This window comes from Hippocampus bargibanti, linkage group LG22 (assembly GCF_051943395.1).
Source record: "Hippocampus bargibanti isolate YZ-2025 linkage group LG22, ASM5194339v1, whole genome shotgun sequence".
In the NCBI taxonomy this organism is placed as follows: domain Eukaryota; kingdom Metazoa; phylum Chordata; class Actinopteri; order Syngnathiformes; family Syngnathidae; genus Hippocampus; species Hippocampus bargibanti.
In genome coordinates, this window is record NC_142755.1 from 47,142 (window position 1) to 69,347 (window position 22,206).

At 52.4% G+C, this 22,206-nt stretch overlaps 2 protein-coding genes and 1 long non-coding RNA gene across 10 annotated transcripts in view; 1 reads left to right on the forward strand and 2 right to left on the reverse strand.

Annotated features, from left to right (window-relative positions):
* irag2 (inositol 1,4,5-triphosphate receptor associated 2) lies at positions 1 to 14,862 on the reverse strand. Of its 8 annotated transcripts, XM_088988881.1 has the most exons (41): positions 14,721 to 14,862; positions 14,487 to 14,549; positions 12,667 to 13,304; positions 12,257 to 12,361; positions 11,427 to 11,607; positions 11,284 to 11,348; positions 11,096 to 11,171; positions 10,759 to 10,917; positions 10,567 to 10,684; positions 10,414 to 10,464; positions 10,264 to 10,341; positions 10,053 to 10,109; positions 9,890 to 9,949; positions 9,739 to 9,803; positions 9,310 to 9,403; positions 9,098 to 9,226; positions 8,821 to 8,922; positions 8,388 to 8,539; positions 7,578 to 7,689; positions 7,288 to 7,395; positions 7,069 to 7,162; positions 6,519 to 6,556; positions 6,034 to 6,133; positions 5,739 to 5,856; positions 5,417 to 5,471; positions 4,750 to 4,796; positions 4,598 to 4,659; positions 4,422 to 4,528; positions 4,242 to 4,314; positions 4,110 to 4,164; positions 4,014 to 4,041; positions 3,775 to 3,915; positions 3,409 to 3,543; positions 3,176 to 3,323; positions 3,053 to 3,096; positions 2,885 to 2,953; positions 2,572 to 2,630; positions 2,429 to 2,512; positions 2,227 to 2,331; positions 1,465 to 1,598; positions 4 to 711 (listed from the first exon to the last, which is right to left on the reverse strand). In XM_088988881.1, the coding sequence occupies exons 3-41, from the start codon at positions 13,283 to 13,285 to the stop codon at positions 569 to 571; spliced, it is 4,170 nt and encodes a 1,389-aa protein (XP_088845007.1). In that variant the 5' UTR covers positions 13,286 to 13,304; positions 14,487 to 14,549; positions 14,721 to 14,862; the 3' UTR covers positions 4 to 568. The 8 variants fall into 8 exon arrangements, with proteins under 8 accessions (XP_088845010.1, XP_088845004.1, XP_088845009.1 ...); XM_088988878.1 differs by lacking the exons at positions 14,487 to 14,549; positions 14,721 to 14,862 and adding an exon at positions 14,035 to 14,359 and having other exon boundaries at positions 3 to 711; positions 10,053 to 10,103; XM_088988882.1 differs by lacking the exon at positions 14,487 to 14,549 and having other exon boundaries at positions 14,721 to 14,861.
* Positions 14,420 to 22,206, forward strand: part of bcat1 (branched chain amino acid transaminase 1) — an 18,502-nt gene continuing 10,715 nt past the window's right edge. The window contains exons 1-3 of the mRNA XM_088989321.1: positions 14,420 to 14,427; positions 14,851 to 15,167; positions 15,229 to 15,530. Coding sequence (XP_088845447.1) covers positions 14,420 to 14,427; positions 14,851 to 15,167; positions 15,229 to 15,530 — 627 coding nt within the window. The remainder of the gene's footprint in view (positions 14,428 to 14,850; positions 15,168 to 15,228; positions 15,531 to 22,206) is intronic.
* Positions 15,364 to 22,206, reverse strand: part of LOC148881429 (uncharacterized) — a 150,683-nt gene continuing 143,840 nt past the window's right edge. The window contains exons 13-16 of the long non-coding RNA XR_016113680.1: positions 19,782 to 19,969; positions 19,261 to 19,378; positions 19,077 to 19,135; positions 15,364 to 15,503 (exon numbers count right to left, since the gene is read on the reverse strand). This is a non-coding gene — a long non-coding RNA (uncharacterized LOC148881429). The remainder of the gene's footprint in view (positions 15,504 to 19,076; positions 19,136 to 19,260; positions 19,379 to 19,781; positions 19,970 to 22,206) is intronic.

Below are 22,206 nucleotides of genomic sequence, written 5' to 3' on the forward strand. Positions count from 1 at the left end.
TTTGGAACATACAAAAGTTGAAAAGGGGGACAACCACAGCAAAGGGGGGGGGGAGGGGCTAAAAATAGCTTGGGTGTTGGGATTGTCACAATTAAATAAATGCACACGTCACTCACTTCAAAAGTGGTCGTAAATATAGTTTGAAAAACACTCCAAATGTTTGATGAGCAGTGTTCAGCAAAAGTTAAAAAATGTCTGCCGGCGACATTCGAGAAAGGAGTAGTTAGCTTCAAGTGCATGACGTGGGTGTCCGTCAACGTTGTGCTGCGCTACGGTTCAAGCGGATGTGCACTCAACAACATGATCGGACAACGCTTTGCAAGTTTGCTTGAAAAGAAAAAGGAGAAAGTGAGCGCCTCAGGCAGCCGAGACAGGTTGCCAGCGCCACACACGCAGGCAGGCTGACACTCGGCCTGGTTTGGCAAGCATGACGGGTTAAGAGTCGCCCCCGCAAAGGAATCTCAGTCACCCGTCTGACCGTTTCGCAGCCTTCCCAAGCGGACGGGAAAACGTGGAGAAGACCAAGGGCGCTAGCGGATACCCGAGGTCCAAAAGTGGGGCGGGGCCACTAAACCGGAGGTTGCCCATTGTGTCGCAGGCCCGCGTAAGGCCACAGCAGCTGCTGAACGGTCATCCAGGAGTCTCCGGTGCCCACGGGGGCTGCGTCCACGGCGGGCTGCATCACCAGGCTGGCCAACAGGGCCAGGAGACCTAAAGCGGAGATGCCGTTAGCGCTCATCACTTTCACCACACCACGGACAAACAAAACAACAACAACAACCGCCTTTCATTTTCATCCAATGACTCGGGCAAAACGGGAAAGGCCACCGTACTTGGGTCAATTTGACCCGGCCTGGGAATTGGAATCTGATTTGAAAACACATGACCCAACACAACAGAAGAAGAATTGGCTTCATGTACGAATATTGTTTTGTCCAAGCGACATTCACAAACTTGTGCAACAAACATACCTCCACCCCGCCAAAAATGGGCTCGCCAAGTACCGCTATCAAGGCCAACATTAAGGAGCTTAGTTCATCTTAATATCTCTCAAAATAATCTGATTCATTTTACACACAAAAATGGTGATAGCTAGCAAACTCGAAAGAGTCATCATAGCATGAGAAGAAAAATGTAAAGACGGTGACAAAGTTGGCATATTTTGAGGAAAACAACAAGAACGAGAGGAAAATGGTGTCCACGGACAAAAGTGATGACACCAAAAAATGTGAAAACGTTGGTCATTTTAAAATTAAGCCAAAAAAATGAACATGCTGCTCCAAAAAGGGAATTAAAATCGTTCCGAAGCAAAAGATTGAATGCAGCCATAACATACCCGAGTGTAAATATAACACTCATAAGATGAGCGTAAACACAGTTGGCCTTGACCTTTCAAACAAAATGTGAAGCGCAAATACAAGGAAACAAAGTAGCACGCTTTGAGAAGAGACGTCGAGATCTTACCTAGGAGGATGAGCACCATGGCCAACCAGAGCCAAAGCCCCCCGCTGCCCCGGGCCACCGCGGCGGCCGTCGCCCGGGTGGAAGTCAAGCCGCGGGCCAGAGTTAGCGAGAGTCCTTGCTCGGGAGACGGCGGGCTGGATGAGGAGCCGGGACCGGATGGGGTGCAGCGAAAAGCGGTTGGAGGCAGCCAAGAAACAAGGTGACAAAACACAAGAGGAATGAGCCACGTGCCGGGCAGAACGGCGCGAGCGCATGCGCATCAGATGAGGTCGAGCGCTCGGAGAGAAAGAACAACTAAGAAAAACTTGAGCGTCAGCGGCGGAACAAAGTGGACGGCAAGCGGAGGAGGAAGCGCTGGCGGCCCTTGCCCACTGACGCTTCAAATCCAGTCAGGAGCGCCAGTGGCAGCCATCAATTTGCATGCATTTCACAGCGCTTCGGCCACACTTACAGCATGACAAAGAGCTCGTCCTGACTTCTCAATGACACCAAAGGAGTCAAGTTGAGATTTGCTCCCCAAAGAAGAAAGAAAGAAAGAAGATTGTATCCGCGTTAGAGGAGCTTGACGGACAGAACGCAAAACAGAGGCCACTTGACATTCACGCGCCACATTGGAAACAAGCATTCAGTCAACAAAGGCCAGTTCACAAGAGCCTGGAAGATTTTGCTCCCTTCAACGCCAGCATCCATTCCGGAACGGCCCCAATTGAAATGAATGCCTTCCACGAGCTAGCGGAAAACGGCGCTCGGAGAGGCACTAACGTCTTGAGGGGCAGAAAGAGCGAGGCCACTTTGCCACCCAGCTGACCGAGACCGGACCTCCTCTTGTCTGCCGGCCGGACCTCCTCCAGCTGGGGGTCGGAGTGACTGTGGGGGCACGCCGCCGCGGTCACCCCTCGCACCCCAAACGGAGGCGGCGCGTGACTAAGCCGGCGCCGGCCGCGTGAAGCGCCGCCTTTCTTACCCCTGCATGACCGCGGAAGGCCCTTCCGCGTCAAGCCAGGCGGCAGAGCTAGCAAAGCGCTGGAGCGGGGGGCGCGCCGCATTCCTGCAAAAAAGCAGCCTCGTCAACACGGGAGCGAGCCAAAAGGAAGTTGAGCAGCTCACCACGGGGATCTCCTGGTCAGTCTTTCTTCTTGGCTTTCCGCAGCGTCCAGTTGGTTGCTCTGAAACGGCCGACGGGACAACGCTCAACAACTGCCGGACAAGTCGTCACCGTTACAAGACAAAGACGCCGCTCGCAACCATATCCATGTCCAACTATGGAATGTTTGTCCACGTGTGGCTGAACAATGGAGAATGTTTTAAAAGCCAAGCAAGCAAAGATGCTTTGCTTTGTTTTTTCCCTCCGACTGGCCAAGTCAATGGGAATGTGTGCTATTTGAGGAGAGATGATGGACTCAAGGTGGTGCGCTCTCACCATGTCAGAGGGCACGTCGCCTCCTCCACAACGAGGGATCGCTGCTATGCTAAGCCGCCGGGCCGATGACTGAACGAGTACACGGAGGGGGGCGGTGGTGGTGGATGACATCATCACAACTTGATAAGCATACAAAGGAGGTATTGGACGGCGCGGCGCGCCCGCTACCTTGTAGTACGGAGACGTGGATGGCTTCTTGCCGCGGAATTCCTCTGGATCAAAAGGCGGAGCAGAGCGCTCGGTCAGCGGACGGCGGCGCTCGAAGGCCGACGGCGACTCCAAGGAGCCTACCTCGCTGGGAATGCGAGCCGAAGGACCGCTCGTTCTGCATCAGCGTCTCCCGGAGCTCCAGCAGCTCGGCGTGCTCCTTGGTGTACACCCGCCTGAGGTTCTCCACGTGCCGGATCATCGCCTCCACGGCCTCGCCCATGCGACTCTCCTGACGTCGGAGCGACCGGGAAGCAAAAAAAGCCAATGGGGGGCGTGCGCATTCAGCCCTTTGCAGACGCGCCGCGCCGGCCTACCTGGTGGATGGCTCCGAGCATCTCCGAGCGACTTGAAACTCTGCTCACGGACTGGACCAGGATGTCCAGGTTCTTCTGGAGCCTGTGGATGATCTCCATTGACTGGTTGTCGTCCTCGCATAGAGGAGTCAGCGCCTGGAGGGGACACGAGCGTCCACGCAATCAGACGCTCCAACGTGGAGAGCTGCAAACTTTGACGGACACTTTGGAGAAAAAAAAGTTGACCAAGTGGATCTCACGAGGAGCATTACGCCGAAGCTAATTTGCGGTTGCCTCAAACAGAAAAGGCGGCAAAGGGATCCCGAGTTCCACGCTTGGGACAGCGGCGACGCATCGGAAGCGCGACATTCATTCAAATGCGGTGACCTGCAGCAAGCCTTGGCAGCTGGACACCTCCCTGCGGACGTTCTCCTCGGCCAGATCCCGCGAGCGCTCCTCCAGCCGCAGTCTCTTCTCCAAGGTAAACATGTCGCACTTGAATCCCAGAGCTAAACGCTGGAAGTCGGACTGGAAAAGAAGAGGCCGTCATTTTCGGGGCCGGAGAACAAACCGCGACGACGCGCTGGCGTGAACGGCGACTGTCGACGCGGCGGGCGGGAACGCACCTCAACGTCCTTGCCGTCGGCTGACGGGCTGGCGGAAAGGAAAAGGCCACTCATTCTTCCCATCAGCTAATGCGTCAAGCGCGTCGAGTGACTCACCCGTGCTTATTTTCTTTTTGTGCATCGTTAAGGTCAGGGATGGCGGACGAGGCACCTGGCGAGGAAATAAGCGGGATGATTGCATCACGTGATCAGGTCACAGTGCATCAAAGGCTTAAATAAGACACGTACATTCTTCCCGGGCGGTTGCACACGTTTCACGGTTGGCCCGATCCACCTTTGCGCCGTCCGCGTCTTGCAACTCCTGCGAGTTAAGCGAGTGGCCTTTTCAAGTTTCTTGCGAGACACTTCATGCCTTGCTTCCGTTTGTTTGGAAACAACTCAAACGCAGGCAGCACATTTTCACTTTACCAGTTCTTTCTTCTCTTTCCGCTTTTTGTCTTCCAATCTACTTGAGCCCGAGGTCACGTCGCTCTCCGATTGGCCGTGGTGTACCACGGGCACGCTTGACTCCGCCCCTTGAGGGAGAGGCGCGTTCAAGCTTTCGGTCAGATGGCAGGAAAGACGCCTTCAGTCGGCCTTCCTACCTGCCATGTCGCCCTCCCGCGCGCTCTCCTCTTCTTCAAGCAAGACGGGAAGCGGACTGGCGCTGAGAAGCACAGCGCCCGTCACCATTGCCGCCACAAATCCCCCCCCCCCAAAAAAAAATTCGAGATCCAAGGAGGCCAACGGCACTTACGTGTCCCCCGCCGACGGCTTCGATGCAGACCGCTTCGGGACGGGGCTCTGAAGAAGTGACGAGACGGGTTACGTTCTCCTTCCGCGCAAGGTTGACAAAGGGAGTGCAGGCGCCCCGTTGCAATGCGGCGCCGTTTGGAGCTCCGCAACGAGCGGAAAAAGACATTTGGCCAAATTCTTACATAACGCGGCGTTTTCATCGAGAGCTGAAAGCAGGCTGCTAAGCGGTGGAGGCGGACCGCCCGCATACACGCTTGTGTGAACATTGGCGCGATGGAGGAAGGTGAGCGCTCAGCCACGCAACAGGATATTGCGCAACACTTTCACTGTACGAAACGCAAACGTGGCCAACCATCAAAACGCTTCATTGTGTCAAAATTAAGTTCACGACGAATCGAATAGATCATCTGCCACCGCCATTTCTGGTGAGCAGGTGGCAGCCCAGACAGTCGTCTCGAGAATATGAGACCCCCCCCCGCCAACCCTCGCACAACGTGAAAGGACTTTTGGGCCAGCACCTCAAAGCAAAAACAATTTGCGTCATTGGTGATGGCACCACCTCCCGACAAAGCGCACACGCCACTGAGGAATGACAACAAAGGAAGCGGTGCGGCGCAGACATCCTTTGAGGAAGCCGTCGCCTTTGGCACTTCCTGCGCGGGACTGACCGTGGCGCCGCCGGCGTGGCCCTCGTCGTCTTGTCCCTCGTCGGCCGGACGGGCGCTGCGCACACAAGCGTCCATTTTAGCAACTTTGGCGTGAAGCCATTCTGGTCTTGTCGGCGGGCGGACGCTATGCAAAGCGCGGCGGCGGAGGGACTCTCCGGCCAACGCCAGCCCTCCCGCAGGCAGGCAGAAAGTCGGCCTTTGACTGGCAAATGTGGCGTCGTAGGGAAATGATGAAAGGCGCTCAAAACGCTCAGATGGGATGGGATGGGATGGGAGCGGGATCTCATTCTGACCACGCGTCGTCATTTGTGTCTTCACTCACTTGTTGTTCGCAGGGGCGCCCCCATCTGCTTGCTTGTCGCTTGGAGGAGGCGTCTTTGTTGAGGAGATGCTCATATTCAGAGTGGCCCTTTCAGACGCAGACGATGCCGTCTCTGCCTCTGGAAACAAAACCCAAAATAAGAAGAGAGAGGCGCAAGAAAAAAAAAAGTGTCCATGTCCATTCATTCGTCATAAAAAAACAATCATGAAATGTAGACTGAATGTCTCCACAAACAGCAAGCAACCGAGCAAAAGCGAGAGGAGGAGGCGGCGGGGAGGGTTTGCGGGGGTCTTACCGCGGCTCTCTGAGTGGGACGGATAAGGCGGGCCGTCCGCCGCTGGCTGCTCGCAGCTGACAGCTTGCGAGGGGGCGTCCGGCCGTACCGCTGCCTCGTCCTGGAGAAGAAGAAAAAACCACAAGACGTCTTTGGAAATAGAAACAATTGGATATGCGAGCGACGACAGGCACACATTGTGGAAAGAGAAGCACTTGTGCCAGAAGACGCCACGTTCCAAAAGAGACCGAGGACGTGAGCACGCGTGCGCCGCCTTCCGCGACGGCCTTGCGGAAGGGCTTTACGATTCCTCAACCGTCAAGTCAATGCAAAAATCCTCAAAAATGCAAGCGCTTCATTTCTTGGTGCGGTCATCTTATTTGATGCCGACGTGAATAGCCCTCATTTTAATTGTTCAGGGGGAGGGGGGGGGGGGGGGGGGGGGCATCTGAATCAAAATGGTGGGGAGCGGCAAACACACCGTGCAATCTCAGAATCCATTTTACCTGCAAACAACGATGATTTGCTCTCGGCTCCGAAGTTTCTGCAAAGAAAAACACACGAGGGCAAGGCAGAAGAAATGTCAAATTGAACTTTGGTGCAATTCATCCAGAGGTGAAGATGGACGCCCCGCCGACGTCCGTATAAGGTCACACAAGGTTTGGAAAAAGAAGCATGCCGAAGGGGGGGGGCAATTTCATCCACTACCAAAGTGGCATGAGTGAACACATTCGCCCCCCCCCCCCCCCCCTTTCTTTGGGGGAGGGCGAGGGTCTGCCTGCCAGCCACTCATGCAAGAGAGGAATGATGGAAGGGATTAGCGCTCAGTCCGTGGCCTCAAAGTGCTTTTCCTTCACCTGGCCATAGAAGGGCCTGGACGAAGGCGCTTTTCCACACGCGAGCACCATAGAAGGCCGGTAGGGGTGCTTTTCCCTGACTGGTCCCTGACTGGTCCCTAACTAACTTGCTCAGCTTTTGTGCGCGTGCGGACGTGAAGCCTGCTAAGAGGTTGGCCGAGTGCCCTTGGACCGCTGGATCACAGACACGCGAGCTCACCTTCCCGGGGGTTCAATTGCTGACTGACTTGAGTTTGACACTCTCGGGGGAGATTTTGGCTTGAAGAGTTGAAAACCTCAACAACGTGTGACAGCTAAAAAACAAAACAAAAATCAAATAAATAACATTCTGACCTGGCAGACACTGTCCACCAGGGGAAGATTGTCGCTCGACAGACACAGGAGTGGACGAGTGCCCGGCTTCCCCTTGGCCATTCACCAGCGTCCACTTGTCGTCCGTTCCCCCGTCGGGCGCTTGAGCGTCAATTTCCCCTTTCAGGAACTCTTGAAGGGCGTCTTCCTCATCCCATTGCGGGTCCTCCCCCGTCTGAAAGCAAATCAAGATGAAATTGTATTGACGGGACGGGATCGGAATGGGCGTGGAGCTCGCGTGCGTGGCGCCACGATGCCAACGTTTGGAGGCCCGCCACACAATCCTCACGTGGAACACCGATCGGTGGACGCCATCAAAGGAAAATGGCGAGCTGGCCTTTCCTTTTCCAAACTGACCTGTTCTTCCGGCGCGGGCGTCCGGCGCGAGGCTTCCGGGCCGTCTTGACAAGTCTTGAGCTGCTCCAGTTCCTCGCCCGGCTGCCGCTTGCGCTTCTCCTGATCCTGCACCCTGCACGGCAACACGCGCGGCGGTCATCCGTCACGCAAAGCGCTCAAAGCAAATGCAGGAGATGGAGGGAGTTCCTCCGAAGCAGTACCCAATGCGCAGGCCCATGCAGTGTCCCATTTTGTTTCCCAGGGTGGCCGACGGCAGTCCGCCAACTGAACCCGGTGCGGATCGCTCGCTCGCTCACTTTTTTTTCTTTTTTTTTCTCCCCCGCCCCACAGAGCTACAAACGTGCTAACGCGAGACAAGAGGCTCAGAGCCAATTTGAAAAGGCTATTTCCCCCCCTGGTCGTGTAAGACGGTGTGCCCGGCCGGGGAGGGGGAAGAAGCCCTTTTTCACTTCAAGTTTGGGAGGTCCAGTCTGGCCGTGCGTCTGCGGGCTGGCTGGGACGGAGCCACAGTGACTCTCTTATATAGGCGTGCCCTCGCATCAATGCACACGAGCATGCGCACACCCAATTACAGGAACGACCCTTTCAACCCACGTCGCTGTCGCCTTAACGGTGTTTTTTTACAATTTCCAAAAGTGGAGGTTTTTATGTTTTTGTTTGGATTGCGTGTCGAGTAAGCAAAAGATAGACACGCCATTTTCAGGGAAGCTAACGTATCCAAACATAGCGCGACTGAAGCCCGGGATTGTCGGCTCCGCTCCAAGCGCAATGATGCGCGCGGGCCTCTTTCAGCTGGAAAGCGAATCTGACCTGACTGAGGGCCGCACGATCTCCGTCCGTGACCTCCTCACGTGACCGGCCATTGTGAGCAGCTCCTTCTCCATGGAGTCGGCGTAGCGCGCCAATCGGTCCAGGCTGAAGGCCCAGTCTTGTCTTGCGGCCTCGAGCGCAACCCGCACCTCCTGGTGAAAGAGAAGAAGGCGAAGGGTTGAAAGACTCTCGGGGCACACTTCACTCTGACAGTTTATTTGGAGGGCCGTCAGCTGACTTTTGCCGGCACGCCAACTAATGACGCGCTTGCCATTTGCGGGTTTCCTGCCGAATGGGCCAACGTGCCTAATGAAGGCAGTTTGGCAACAAGGCTGGAAGAGGAGGGCCAAAAGGGGAGCGGACTGCGGTCACGCTACAACAAACAGCTTTGGACGGGACCGGCGTGCGAGATAGCCAAGACAGAAAGAGTCACCTCGAGACTGGTGTCTGCGATGCCCCCCGGCGCAGAACGCTCGCTCAGGAGGGTTCTCAGCGTGGACACAACGCTGTCCGCGTCTTGTCCGAAATCAGTCTTCTGCGGGACACAGATGGCAAGAATGACAACATTTGCACCGCAAAGTAAAAAAAAAAAAAACATTTGCGGTAGTTTGAGGATCCAAAATTCATATGCTTTGTCACTTTTTTTGCTTTTGTTTTGCACTGTGCGAAGGAATGGTTGAAAAGCCCTGGCTGGAGTTGCGGCCCATTACCAGTCTGTTCAGCAGTTTGCGGAACTCCAGAGACGTGATCTCGGGTCCGGGTCCGTGCATCGGCAGCAGCACCTCTCTGTCCAGGGTCTCATCCAGCGGGGAGGACAAATCCTCAACGCCATCGACAGCCTGGAGACGAGAGGCACGCGTGGATCTCACTTGAGCAATTGAATTGGTCAGTGCACGGCTGGCCACTTTGGTCGAGTGCTGACCTCCGGTGGCGACTGAGCCAGAGCCAGCTCGGCCTGCAGCGATCCCGAAGCGCTCCGGTTAAGCCCGAAGGCCGCCGAAAGCGAGACTCCGGTGCTGTGGAGAGTTTGACATTGATCGAATTGATCGCGCCGCAGTGAACCGGAATCGGTAAAAAGACCATCGCATTTTCCGTCAAATCACAATTCGTCCAAGTGGGAGCGCACGCCGCATTACCCAGGGATCAAGGCCTAACCACGCATGCTTTATTTAGCACGGACGCCAGGTATCAGTTCCTCAAATGGGTGGTGGTCCCACTGCGCCTTGTTCTCGGAGTGATTGACGTGGCCTTTGCCTTGTCCAGGGAACCCCCGTTCAACCAATGTCTTTGCACAACGATGAGATTCACCTTTTTCAAAGGCTCGACCATGCTGTGAAAAGTTCAAACTCACCCTAAAAGGTCTTGATGCATCATCTGCATGTGGCTCTCCAGTTTGCTCTTGTCCGCTCGCAGTAACTGGAACAAAGCGGCAAATACACTCACCTTTTTTGTGGTTTTGCCGAAAACCGTTTGGAATACTTGATAGATATGGTCGCACTGACATCCGTGATGGAGGAGTATTCCTCGACTGCCGCCTTGAGCTCGTCTATCTGTCTGCTCTTCTGCAAAGAGCCGAGAAAAAAAATGTGGCGGTCCACATTTGGCAAGACCTCTCAGACAGGTGGCCGGCGAAATCCGTCAGGCAAACTTGCGTGGGGCACTGACCTCTCGGATGCGAGATTCCTTTTCGGCGATGACCGGATCCAAAGAGTCAATCTGCACCTAAGGAACCACGACATCACCATTACGCAACCCAGCAGCCTTTATTCAGTCACACCTGATGGAGAAAAACATTTCTTTCCAAAAATAAAGACAGAACAATCGGAGTAGAAATGTCGCGCGACACACTGGGAAGAAAGAGAAAGATGGCGTTCACCTGAAGGTCATGGTTGATGTCAGAGAGCTGCGCAATCCTCTTGTGGAGTTGCTCCATCTCCACGCTAACCTTGAAGTTCTACGAAGCCGTGAAAAGAGTGTCAGGGCGCGACAGACGCGCTCTCGTCTGCAAGCGGCTGCGAAAATCCACCTGGTCCTGGAGTGAAGCAACTTGCGCTAGCAGATCTTGGTTTTCCCGCTCCTGGAAGGAAGGAACAAGGAAGCGGCTTGATTTTGGTCACCCCGCTCGACATTTTTCACCGTGGCGCCCGTGCGGGTGCGCCGGCCGCGAGTTGGAGCTGACCACGCGCTTGCTGCGCGCGCAGGCGCGAGCCCGGACTTCCTCCGTGCAGCTCAGAGTGGCCTTCATTTCCTCCACTTCATCGTGCAGCATCTTCTCTTTGTGGATCAGCTGCTGGTGGCTGCGGAAGAGCGACAAAATAAAAGAAAGACGTGGCGGCTGGAAGCGCGGCGCTATTGCGAGCGGACGTCTCACGCCCTTCTCTGGTGGCGTAGCTCCTCGTTGTCCTCCGCCAGCCTTTGGTTGCTCTCCTCCATCCCCTCCGCTGCCTGTTTCAGCTTCTTCACCTCATCCTGGAGCTTCCGGTTGCTCATCTGGACGTCGGCAAGGCAGTGGATGAGCTCGGATGTTTCACTGCGGAGGAGAGAAGCTCATTATTATGACGGTTATTATTGCTATCATTTTCATTATCATGATTGTGATGTTGACTATTCAGTTTGTAGACAACTATCGGAGCACAAAAGTGTCCTCATTGTGGTTGTGTAATTGTGTGTGTGTGTGTGGGGGGGGGGGGGGGGGGGCGGAGCCATACAATTCTGCTCTCGACGCCTCCCCTCCAAAACCCTCCAAGCTTCCCGAGGTCATATTGAGGTGCAGGCAGCTCCCGCCTACAATGGAAAGCACAAAGGGAACCCGCAGTGTCGACAACATAGAGGAATAACAAAAGCCGCCCAAAATACAAACAAACTAAACAAAACAGCCGACAGGACAAATAGCTACCGGAAATGCTGTCTGTTGGTGTGACGGAGTCCTCGAGGGCATCTTGTGATGGTTCTTTCACTTCACTGTTTGTGAGCAAGAGAGGAGCCAAAGTGAAAGACTGGACTGTTAGCGGGCACCCCGAATGGCCCTCCTTCCTTTACCCGTTGTTGCGGCACTCGTCAATCCACTCCCTCATGACGGCGTGATACGTGCGCAGGTCGATGGAGACGTCTTTGCCTTCGGGATCCAGCATGTTGCACAGCTCCTCCAGGCCTTTGTCCTCCGAGGTGCGGCTGGTGGTGTGCCGCAAAAAGTCCACAATGTGAGACACGTACACCTTACCTGCAAAAACAAACACAAAAGTTGCATTCAAAACACGAGAGGAAGAACAATAACAATAAATAAATCATAGAAATAAAACAAGTCTTAAAATAGCAGATGGCCAAGTGGCAATCCCATTGGACAAAAAATAAATAAATAATTGAGTAAATCCTGCTCGGCAGATGAATACGCCGCCGCATCATCATCATCAGATATCAGGATGAAAATTGTGAAGGTCACTTTTTCGCGACGGTGAGCTGCGGCCTCCCTATGTGGAGTTTGCGTGTTCTTCTGAGCCCGCGTGGGTTTTCTCCGGGTGATCTGGTTGCCTCCCACATTCCAAAACATGCGCGGCAGGCTGATCGAACACTTGAAATGTCGCCTGGCGCGAGTGTGAGAGCGAATGCTCGTTTGCCTCTGTGTGCTCTGAGATTGGCTGGCAGCCGGTTCAGGGTGTGCCCCGCCTATTGCCCCTAGATAGCTGGGATAGGCTCCAACCCGCCGCCCTCGTGAGGATAAAGCGGATGAGAAAAATGGACGCGATGCTCCCGTGCAGAACGGAAAGAAGACACTCCATTGGTCAATCGGCGAAAACAATCATTGGGACCAGGAGCCCGACCCCCCGACCCCCCTCCCTCCATTGAAGCTCGGGGCACCGTGTGGACGTTACCTCGTCGTTGCGTGTCGCAAGCGTGGAAGATGGTGTCGAGGAGATTCTCCTCGCAGATGAGGCTGACTTCGGCCATGTTTTGGCTCTCCGACGCCGGCGTGTTTCCTAAGCGAGAGGAAAGAGGAGCACATGATGCGCAACTGCGCCTCCAGTGACGAATGCGGAGAAGGACTGACAATCTTCACGTCATCACCGCGCTTCCCACTTTCTAGTTGAGGAAGAAAAGCGTCCAGGATACTTCAACGCCAGTTGTTTTAGGATAAGCATACTTTGCTTGTTTGCAATGGAAAGTTGAACTTCCTCAATCCATTTGTGCTTGAATGTCAGGAATCTCGGGGTGGGGCCTTTGAAAGAACACTAACATCTAATCTGCGTGTCGCTTCCGAGCTGGAATATTGCTCCCTGCTTACCTCCATCTCCCAGTGACAGTTTTCGGACAACCGGGGCCGGGTAGGACAGCTCGCCCTCCGCGGAGCTCCCGCCGTGGGCCGGGCTGAAGTTCAGGTCATACGACAAAGTGCCGCGACTTGGGGTGAAGGTGCGAGACAGAGCGGGCTGGCCGCTTCCATTCTCCGACTTTGGCGAGGGGGGTCCCTCTCGGCTGACCGTGAAGTACGGGGAGTCTTTGTTCTGTCCCGTGGGAGTGGAGCAATACTTCTGACGGGTCCCGAATGCTTGGATTGCGCTCCGATCAAGACTTTGGCGGTCCACAAGGGCACCGGTGACGGTGTAAGTGAGGCCGGGAGAGGTGTCGTCTGCTGGCGTGCGAGGCGCGAATGATGGAAAGTGGCTCTTGGTCAGCATTGCGTCATTCTGCTCTTTGCTCCCGTGGATCCCTTTCCTCAAAATGGCCTCCAGGTTGCGCCTGAGGCCGCACTGGGGGCTATCGTAGCTGTTGGAAGACAGCTTGGGGATTTGGAAGGGGCTATTGGGCTCTCTGTCACCGCGCCACCGGTTGGTTTGAAGTTTGCGGCAGATGCTGTCCACCGGGTTGTGGCGTCGCCTTGACTGGACCGGGTAGTAGTCCATGATCAATTGAGGCTGGAGTCTAGGAAAAGACAAGTCGGGTGGTCAAATCCCTAGCTGAAGATGGAACTCATGGAAAGACCACACAAGATCACGCGTGCATGGTAAACCACGTTTACTCTTTTTTAACGGAAAGAATTTGGGTCTCCACCTGGTCAACAAAAACCCACACCAGTACACAAAATCCCAACCCCTGCTAAAAACCTGAAAAAATACAATGAATTGACGTGACTATAGCATTAAAGGTCAATTATATACTGGTACATACGGGTATTCCACATAATTGTTGACATTTAAACCAAAAACAATTGGAATTAGGATTAATTGGGAATTTTCGAAAAGTGGAGCTGTTTTAATCGTTTCTACGCCAAGTCCGTGCAACCGAGCAATCGATAGAAAATATAAACATGAGCAGAAAACGATGAGCGACGCAAAAAAAGGCTTTTCGGGTAGCAGGTGCGGTTAATGAAAAGTCATTCAGTTGACACTCCAAATTAAAGTCCACCATTCCATAAGAGACATGAAACGATGTGACAAACAGAGGACATGATTCACTTGAACAATTAACGACGTCACTGCTCTATTTGCCATTTCAAGTGACACCCGAACGTCGGAGGCGAAACACTTTAGTTTCAAATTTACACACGCGGTTTACCGACGCAAAAATACAACTGCAAACCTGAAAAGCATGACAACAAACCCCATCTTAAACATCTTAAAAATAAAACAGTGTTTGCACAAAGTCTCTTCACCTGAACGAGCGCGAGTGATTTGAGCAAATTAGCAGCAAGGCCGCTTCACGGCTCGCGCATGCGCCTTTCAACTTGGTGACAACCAGGTAGGCCCCGAAAAGATATGAAAGCATACAGCGCCACCTTGTGTTCAGAAGTGTGAAAAACAAAAACAACGCATTTTTAAAACGACGACAGAACACCTATCTATCTACACAGCTGATGAATAGCACAAACCAATACACGTGACGCAAATTGTGCAGTCAGACAGCAAAGCAGTCTGGCGAATTTAAATTATCCCAAATGTTTCTTTTGTAGTTAGGGAGCCAGCTCCGGTCTCCGTAAACGACAGAAAAAAAGAAGAAAAAAAAAAAAAAAAAAAACGGAACCTCGATTGTGAGGCCCTATGCACATGTAATTCCAAGGCAAATATTTGACCGGACTTCTGTTAATATATTTTTCGCAAGACCTACCGAAGTTCACCCGAAGCCCAAAAGTCTTGACTTGTCGGAGCATCCAGTCCAGACGTCTCGTGTCTGGCAGGTAAGTTTGAACACACAAAACTTCACGATCAAATACAGTACACAGTGGTACCTCGGTTCTCGAACGCCTCACCGTTTGAACAAATCGGTGTTTGAACAAAATAGTTGAGATATTCTTGCTTCGGCGTTCGAACATCAATCGGCGTAGTCAAAAGTCAAAAGTACCTTTTTCACAAGTTATCCCCGAACATGAAGGAATATGTCTTTGTCCCCTAGCCGTCCGTGCCTGGGTGCGCATCAACCAGGGCGAGCCTTGCTTTTCGTCATCATGAGCCCGGCGGGTTCTTTCTTGAAGGCCACGCCAAAAGGCATCTCCTCGTGGGCCGACGCCAAGTAGACACGGGCCTGGCAAGGAAGGACTGGAGATTGCAAGATGGGAGGGTGAGAAGTCCGCACCCTCAAATGCTCGTTGTCCTCTACAATCTGATCTGACAAACGAAGGCGGCGTGACTTCTTTTTTAGTTGTCAGGAACTACGGTGGAACCCTGGCTGCGCACTCCGAGGCGGAGGACAGCGGCCGTCGGCAGGTTTTGTGGCTGGACGGCCAGGACCGTCAAATCGCCAAAGTGGGAACCACGAATCTCTTTGTCCACTGGATCAACGAGGACGGAGGTCAGTCCACGCTGACACGCGCAATATCTGCGTGAGGCTTACTTACGTTTGCGACTCGCAGAAGAAGAGCTGGCGACGCCAGCCCTGAACGGCATCATCCTCCCGGGCATCACCCGATACAGCATCCTGGACATCGCCGGGCGACGGTTAACACAAAGACAAATCACGACCCGGACGCCGTCCCTGAAAAGCTCCATCGGACATCGGATCTCCAACATCAAGGGAGAGTTTCAAGTCACGGAGCGCGACTTGAACACGGCCCGGCTCCGCGGCGCTCTGACGCAGGGCCGCCCCAAGCGGGTCTTTGGTTCCGGGACCGCCTGCGTGATCTGCTCGCTGGGAGAAATCGTCCACACGGGAGAGGTGAGCAAAAAGACATCCGCACCGTTCGTCAACGGAAACCAACGGAAACCAAGAGTCCACGCGAAGGTCTTGATTTGAATGTTCTCAATCTTCTTTTCCTTTTGGCTTTTCCGTCGCAGCGAATCAATGTCAATTTGAATGTTCTCAATATGGCTGACTAAATAAGGATCACAACAAAGCTGGCAAGGCGCTATTTAGCAATTTGTCGTATATTTGTAGTTGGCTCCGATCGTTTTTGTTTTCTTTTTGCCGCACTGGCACTCGCCCTGTCAGGAAAAGAGTACAGAGCTAGGCGCAACCGACTCACAGATATTCAGGTTGACAAGAGGATTTGACAAGTGGAAAATAATCATAGACACCAAGCATTGTACAAGTTGTAACGTATTTTTGTTTTTACTGAGCGGCGGCGCAGCCACGGAAGTGCGGGCTTCAAGTCACTTGAGTGACGCGCTTCAAGGGAATGACAGGAGCCATATTGGTTGGCTAGAGTGGCCGCGCCCGCTCCCGCAGCGGGGCACGCCTCCCTCTCGCAGATCCCCGCGTCCAAGCTCGTCTGAGCAATTGCCAGCATCAACATACTTTTTCATCGCCGTGGCATTTCCTAGCGGACGTCGTCACTGAATTGTGAAGAATGTCAACCAAACAAATGATGAAAACTATTTGGAGAAGCGAACTAAATTCTTGTCATCGCTGCGAAGCAGGAGATGAGTCTCCATCGACCAAGGCGGGCCTCACAAGGGATAAGCGTGGCGTTTGTGAGTTGCCGCCCCCAATTTGCACAAGGTGCTTTGTGGCTTCAAGCAGAGATAGACGCCCGAGTGGCAAACTCGGACGTGGCTGCAATTGCGCACTCCCCATTTCGGATGGCTTTTTGCGCTGATCTTCAAAAAGACGAGATGCTGCAAAAGCAAAAGGCCCGGCCGGGACAAGCGTGGGGAGGCTTCATGAACAATAAAAAGAGTAAGGCGCGCGCCTTTAAATGTGTTGACATTTCATTTGGAGGCGAGCGGCAACAAACAAGCGAGCGGGTGTGCGAGCGGTCCGACGCGGCGGATGAAAGATGGCTTTGCTAAGTCGCTCGCCCTTCCTCTTCCCCTTTCAAGTTAATTACAAATCACATCCTTTTGTTTCCCCTCGGCGGCCCTTCGTTGACTTTCTCACTCGAACCATTACGAGACATTTGCAGAATGAGAGGCAAATAATTGGATTTGTCTGCGCAGCTGCCACAGATTGGGGGAAGAACATTTGCTGAGGATTGTTCGGATTCCTTCTCTCCGTTGCGTCGCCTCGCAAGGCTGTTTGGTCTCTTTTCTTTCTCGATTTTATTTGTTGCTTTGTTTGCAATTAAGATAAGATGCACCGGGCACGGACGGGGAACTTTCTTGCTTTGTGACACAAACGTGTTTGCTTTGGATCACGTGGCCAATCTTTTTCAGACTTGACGTGCTGTGATTTTGACGCAGCCTATTTGTCAGTTCTAAATCAAAAAATGGGCCCTGAGCACAAAAGCTTACCCCCCCTCCCCAAATGTCATTTGAGGCAAAGGAGCGAGTGAGGGACTCACGGAGAAGGACCAGGAAGAAGAGCGGCGTGAGCAAAGATGGCACCCACCCCTACAGCATGTGCGGGCCGCCCTCTCCCGGCTCGCTCTCCCGGCTCGCTCTCCCGGCTCGCTCCCTTCCTTCGGCCCTCCGGCTGGGGGGGTTGATGTGATTTGACAAGAACTACGTCGTCATCTTCAGTTCGTCCCATTTGAAAGTCTGATGAATGAACTGGGCGCCACTTTGAGTCGTTGTCTTCTCGGGCCCGTTTGTCTCCTATTTGCCTTTTCTTGATCCCGTGCTTCCCTTTCAACGTTTACTTGATATGTTCAAGTAGCGTGTCCATTTTTTTGGCGCCGAGTCCACAGCGAGGGTGTCATGAGCAGAATGACAGTCTGCGATTTGAGTGCACGTGTAGCTCGCGTGTTTTTTCTCTTCCGTGTAATTTAAGAGACGCAAATTCCGATTGATGCCTGCTCGAATTGAAGATGGGTGCGATCCAACCAAACGCTTTCATCACCTTTCACGGCTTTGCTGCTGTGGAATGTCCATTTCTCCTCTGCGAGACGGATAGAGGTACATCCAATCCAATCTATTGGCTAGCTAGCTAGCTTTCTATCTATTTGAGTTACTTCCGGGTTGAGTGAAGGCTGGCGCGTGTGGCTGCCGCTGCTCACCCACAGAAAAACTTATCCTGTGACTGTAAAGTGACCTTGAGAGTTTTGAAAGGTGCTTATAAATCAAATGTATTATTATTATTATGATCAGAAGACGGAAAGCAAATCCAACCGACAATGCAGATGGAACATTCCATTTGGATATCGTCTCCTGCTCACATTCGATCTCAGCGTGACGATGATTGACACAATCGGTGGCTCGTTTCCTGCGTCTACTCTTTGAAATGGAAATTGGGGACTAAATAGCCTTGAATGGAATCCCGGAGTGACTCCAGAGGACGGCTTTCAATGCCATGTCTGCGTTCACCAGAGGGTGGCGCTAGCAGCAAACAAAGCTGCAAAACAGAGAGCGGCGTGCACCTTTGCAGTCCACTCAGGAACGGAAAAGCCAGCCGCAAACAACTCATCTATTTCCACGCAGGTCTTCATCCACAACACATTTCACACATAATTTCATCACTTTGCTGCGGTGAAATGTCAATTTCTCCACTGCGAAATCCAATCACCAAATCATCATCACCGCTCTCACCATCTATCTCGCTGTCCTCCTTTCTCCCTTTTCGTACGCATTAATAAAACTGGTTTTTTGGGGGGGGCTGGGAGTGGGGGTGGTAAATAAGCGCTGGTGATTAAAAGAAGATTAAGGCACGCCTTCACAGAGACAGACAGCGGCGTGATGGGTTTTGTTAACACGAGAGGAACACTGGGCGGCGGTTGTGCGCGCCTGACATGACATCAACGTGATCCTCGCCGCCGCTCATGTTATCTCTCTTGGCTTAGAGTTTTAGGAGACTTTTGAACAGCAACGCTGCTTAAGCGCTTAGAGGAAATGGACGGACGCTCCCGTGGATGGACGGATGGATGGAGATCACAGGCCAGCGCGCTCGCCCTCGCCGAGAGATCAGTGTCACTCACAGCCACCGACGCCGTCAGCACCAAAGCCTGATTTGCTTTGTGCTAAAAAGCTCTTTTACTTCTCATCAGGGTTGTCATGGCCAAGCGGGCGGCACTGTCGCACACATACACCCCGCCGCACAGATGCTATTTGAAGCCTTTCAAAACGAGCGACACGCGCTATTTTGCTGCTGTTGAACCTTTTCCTGACGTATGAACGGCAAGTGTGGACGTCGTCCGGCTGGCTCACTGAAACAACACAGCAAGCATGAACGCGTCTTGCCCAGAGAGAGAGACGTCAATGACGCCGTTGCAACGCCTTTGACGGCGTCTTATGAATGTTGCTTTTATGCGTCAGCTCGTTTGCAACCGCCCAATTTCTGCTTTGCAACCATGAAGAAAAGTATGGACATGAATGTGGACTGTGCTCTTACCTTCCGCTTCTTTTCCCTCCTCGTTTTAATCAGCAGTTAAGGAAGAAAGTGTTTTTCTCCTGCGAGGAAAACAAAACAAACAGTGCATCAAGGATCCTTTGACAAGTCCGTATCGTTAAGTGTGTGCGCGTGCGCTGAAGCAAAAGGTTTGCGCGTGTGTAGATTTTGGACCCTCTGAGCTCACCTCGGTGTGAACGGGGCTGGACAAGGCCGCGTGTTTGCACGTAAGGACAACATGACCTCAATGCCCTGACCAGAAGCCAAACACTCCAAAAGCCCAACGCCGTTGCACTGTCATGGAACTGCGTGGATACAAATTGGGAGTTATTTTGGAATTTTACAGAATACAGAAATACAAATTGGGAACAGATTTCATCGGGAGTCCGCCATGTTGTTAGTGTCAGCCAATCATCTCCTCGCTGAGCTCGACATTTTTCAAACAATTGAGCAAGAAAAGGGTTTGGAAAAGTAGGAGGACCGCTGTCTTTGCTTCACAGCGTCAAAGGATGGTGCAGTATGTAGCACAGCCCAAAAATTGGACTGATAAAATGACGACAACCGCAAAATCTTGAAAAAAATCAAGTATGGTGCAACTTATGAGCAACCGTGGGCTTTTTTTTTTGAATTGTTTGAATCAATGCATGACGGCCAGGGAGACAAAGATGAACGGCAACATTCATTGAAAGGTCGCCAAACACCACCAACCTGAAAAGAAAGTCGGGCCTTTCATGGCACGACCGCTGTCACCTGATCACATGACAAGCTGTCCACTGGAGTGAGTGAGCGTCCGTCCGTCCGTCCGTCTGTCCGTGCGTCCCTCCCTCAAAGGCTTCGTCTTCAGAAAATGTCCACTTTGTGGGATGGTTTGCAATGACACAAGCTAGCACAGAACACTGCGAAACACAGGCACACGATCGCACATTTTGGAACAAAAGCATTTCAGTTGAATGCGTTCAAAAACTATAAAAAGCAAAACAAATAAATGAAATAAATACATAGTATGTGAAATCCGTAGCCATTTTTGTTTCAAAGCCGGTAAAACCTGAGCTGAGCTGGCGGTTGATTGCTAAACATGCATGAATAAGTCACGTTCGTTGAATTTCAGCTCGCACTTTGTTCTTGGGTGACATTGACGCAGACCTCAAAGTCGTTCCTCCCTTTTGCACGATTGGGTCAGGTTGTTTTTAGTGCTGTAAAGGTTGCCGTGGATGTCATCCGCTTTGCTTTTTTGTATTCATCCGCATTTTTATCCACAATATGAAAAGGCGAAGGTGCCACTTGGCTAAATGTCCCGATGAGCAAGGAGGCGACGGTGACGGAGGGGCAAATAATAGCTGGGCGTTTTGCGCGTAGCTCCGAGAGGAACCTCGCATTAACAGGAGCGCAAGGGGATTATTTGGAGGAGGTCTGGGGTGGGGGGGGGGGGGGGGCATTTGTTCCACGGGGGCGCCGGCGGACGGTGAACGGCAACCATTCAAGCTAATGTCAGTGTGAGAGCATCAATCTGTCAACAAAACCTCCCTCGCTGGGTCAAAAGGCTTTCAGTGTGGCAGACCCACCCCGACAAAAAAAAACAACAACTATCTTGGGGGGCATTTCCAAACTGAGTAAGAAAGAGGCCGTCCGTCGGCTGCGAGCCAAAGCAGAAAATTGTCACCATTACCTTTGAGAAGCAAAGGAGGGACGAGGGAGGCCATCGAGCAAGTCAACGAAGCAACGTATGATCAGCACTGATTGCAGCACTTTGGAAAAAAAATGTCACGCATGGCAAATTCTCGCATCGCCAGCTGATTTTGCTTTGCCACGACCTTCCCTTTAGTTGCAATAAAGACAAAAAAAGAGCCACTTTTATCACCAAAGGAGGGCTTGGCCAATTCATCTTCCAACCAGGCGGCCTCAACATTTGAAAAGTGACATTATTCCCTCCTACACAAAAAGTAAAAAAAAAAATGCTTCTTTTGGGGATACAAGGAAAATGAAAGCAAGATGATGTCAATTGTTGTCACTTTCTCCACTACAGACATGACCTTTAACCTCTCCAACTCAATGAGGGGGGGAAAGTATGCACGCCCTCTTGTGGCCGGCTTCAAAATCAACCAATCCACCACGCGTTCACACCAAATCAACTTCAGCTGTTCAAGTAGCGCTTTTTTTTCCAAAAACGGAGCCATCCAAGTTAGATATATCACGCCGCTGCCAAAATCAACGCTAGCACTCGCGAAGGTGGATGCTACAACCCATAATATTTCTTTGCCATGACGAGGAAGTTGAGCAACAAGCCGTCATCCGCCTCCCCGCCCCTTTGGGCGTTTTACCATCAGAAGCAGGAAGTGCCACGTCGGCGGGTGCAACAATGTCGGGGAGCGGACAGGCCCGTGACCTCACTTGCGTGTTGCGAGCGCCGCCGAACGCGTCAACCGGCGTGGTGTCGTCAACGTCGTGTCAAATGGACACTTGTTTCCAGTGTACGGCGGGCGCCGCGGGCCTCCATGGATTCTCCATTGGGTTTAGGTCGAGGCTCTGGCAAGGTCATTATTGCCACCGTGCGGCTCTTTAGCTATTTGCTGAAATAGGGCTTTGCCACCATTGCATGATGCTGAAGATGAAAAAGTTTTTTTCCATCCCCAAATTCAATTGTGCTTGGTCATGCTAGCAGACAACAATGGTCTTTGTTGTACTAAATTCATCCTGTCTACTTGATAACTAATGTTAAGCAGATTCCTTACTTACAGACAGTGTATTGTCGGTGTTCAAATACCTGACATGTTTCGGCGACTACTTCCGCCTTCGTTGGACACTCTGACGAAGGCGGAAGTCGTCGCCGAAACATGTCAGGTATTTGAACACCGACAATACACTGTCTGTAAGTAAGGAATCTGCTTAACATTAACAATGGTCTTTTTCCCCCATCATTTCCCACCTTCACACTTCAGAACAATATATGAAAAGTGGCGTGTTGTTGGGGGGGGGGGGGGGTCGCACAGGGGTTATACAGGCTAATATATGCCAAGCTTGAGGGGTGGGCCAATGTTATCCCACTGTCAGAGGAAATGTGTCAGATTTGGGGGCCTTTGTTGCGCGTTGTTGTCACTAAGTTGGTTCGTGCGTGCGTGCGTGCGTCGCTCGTAGT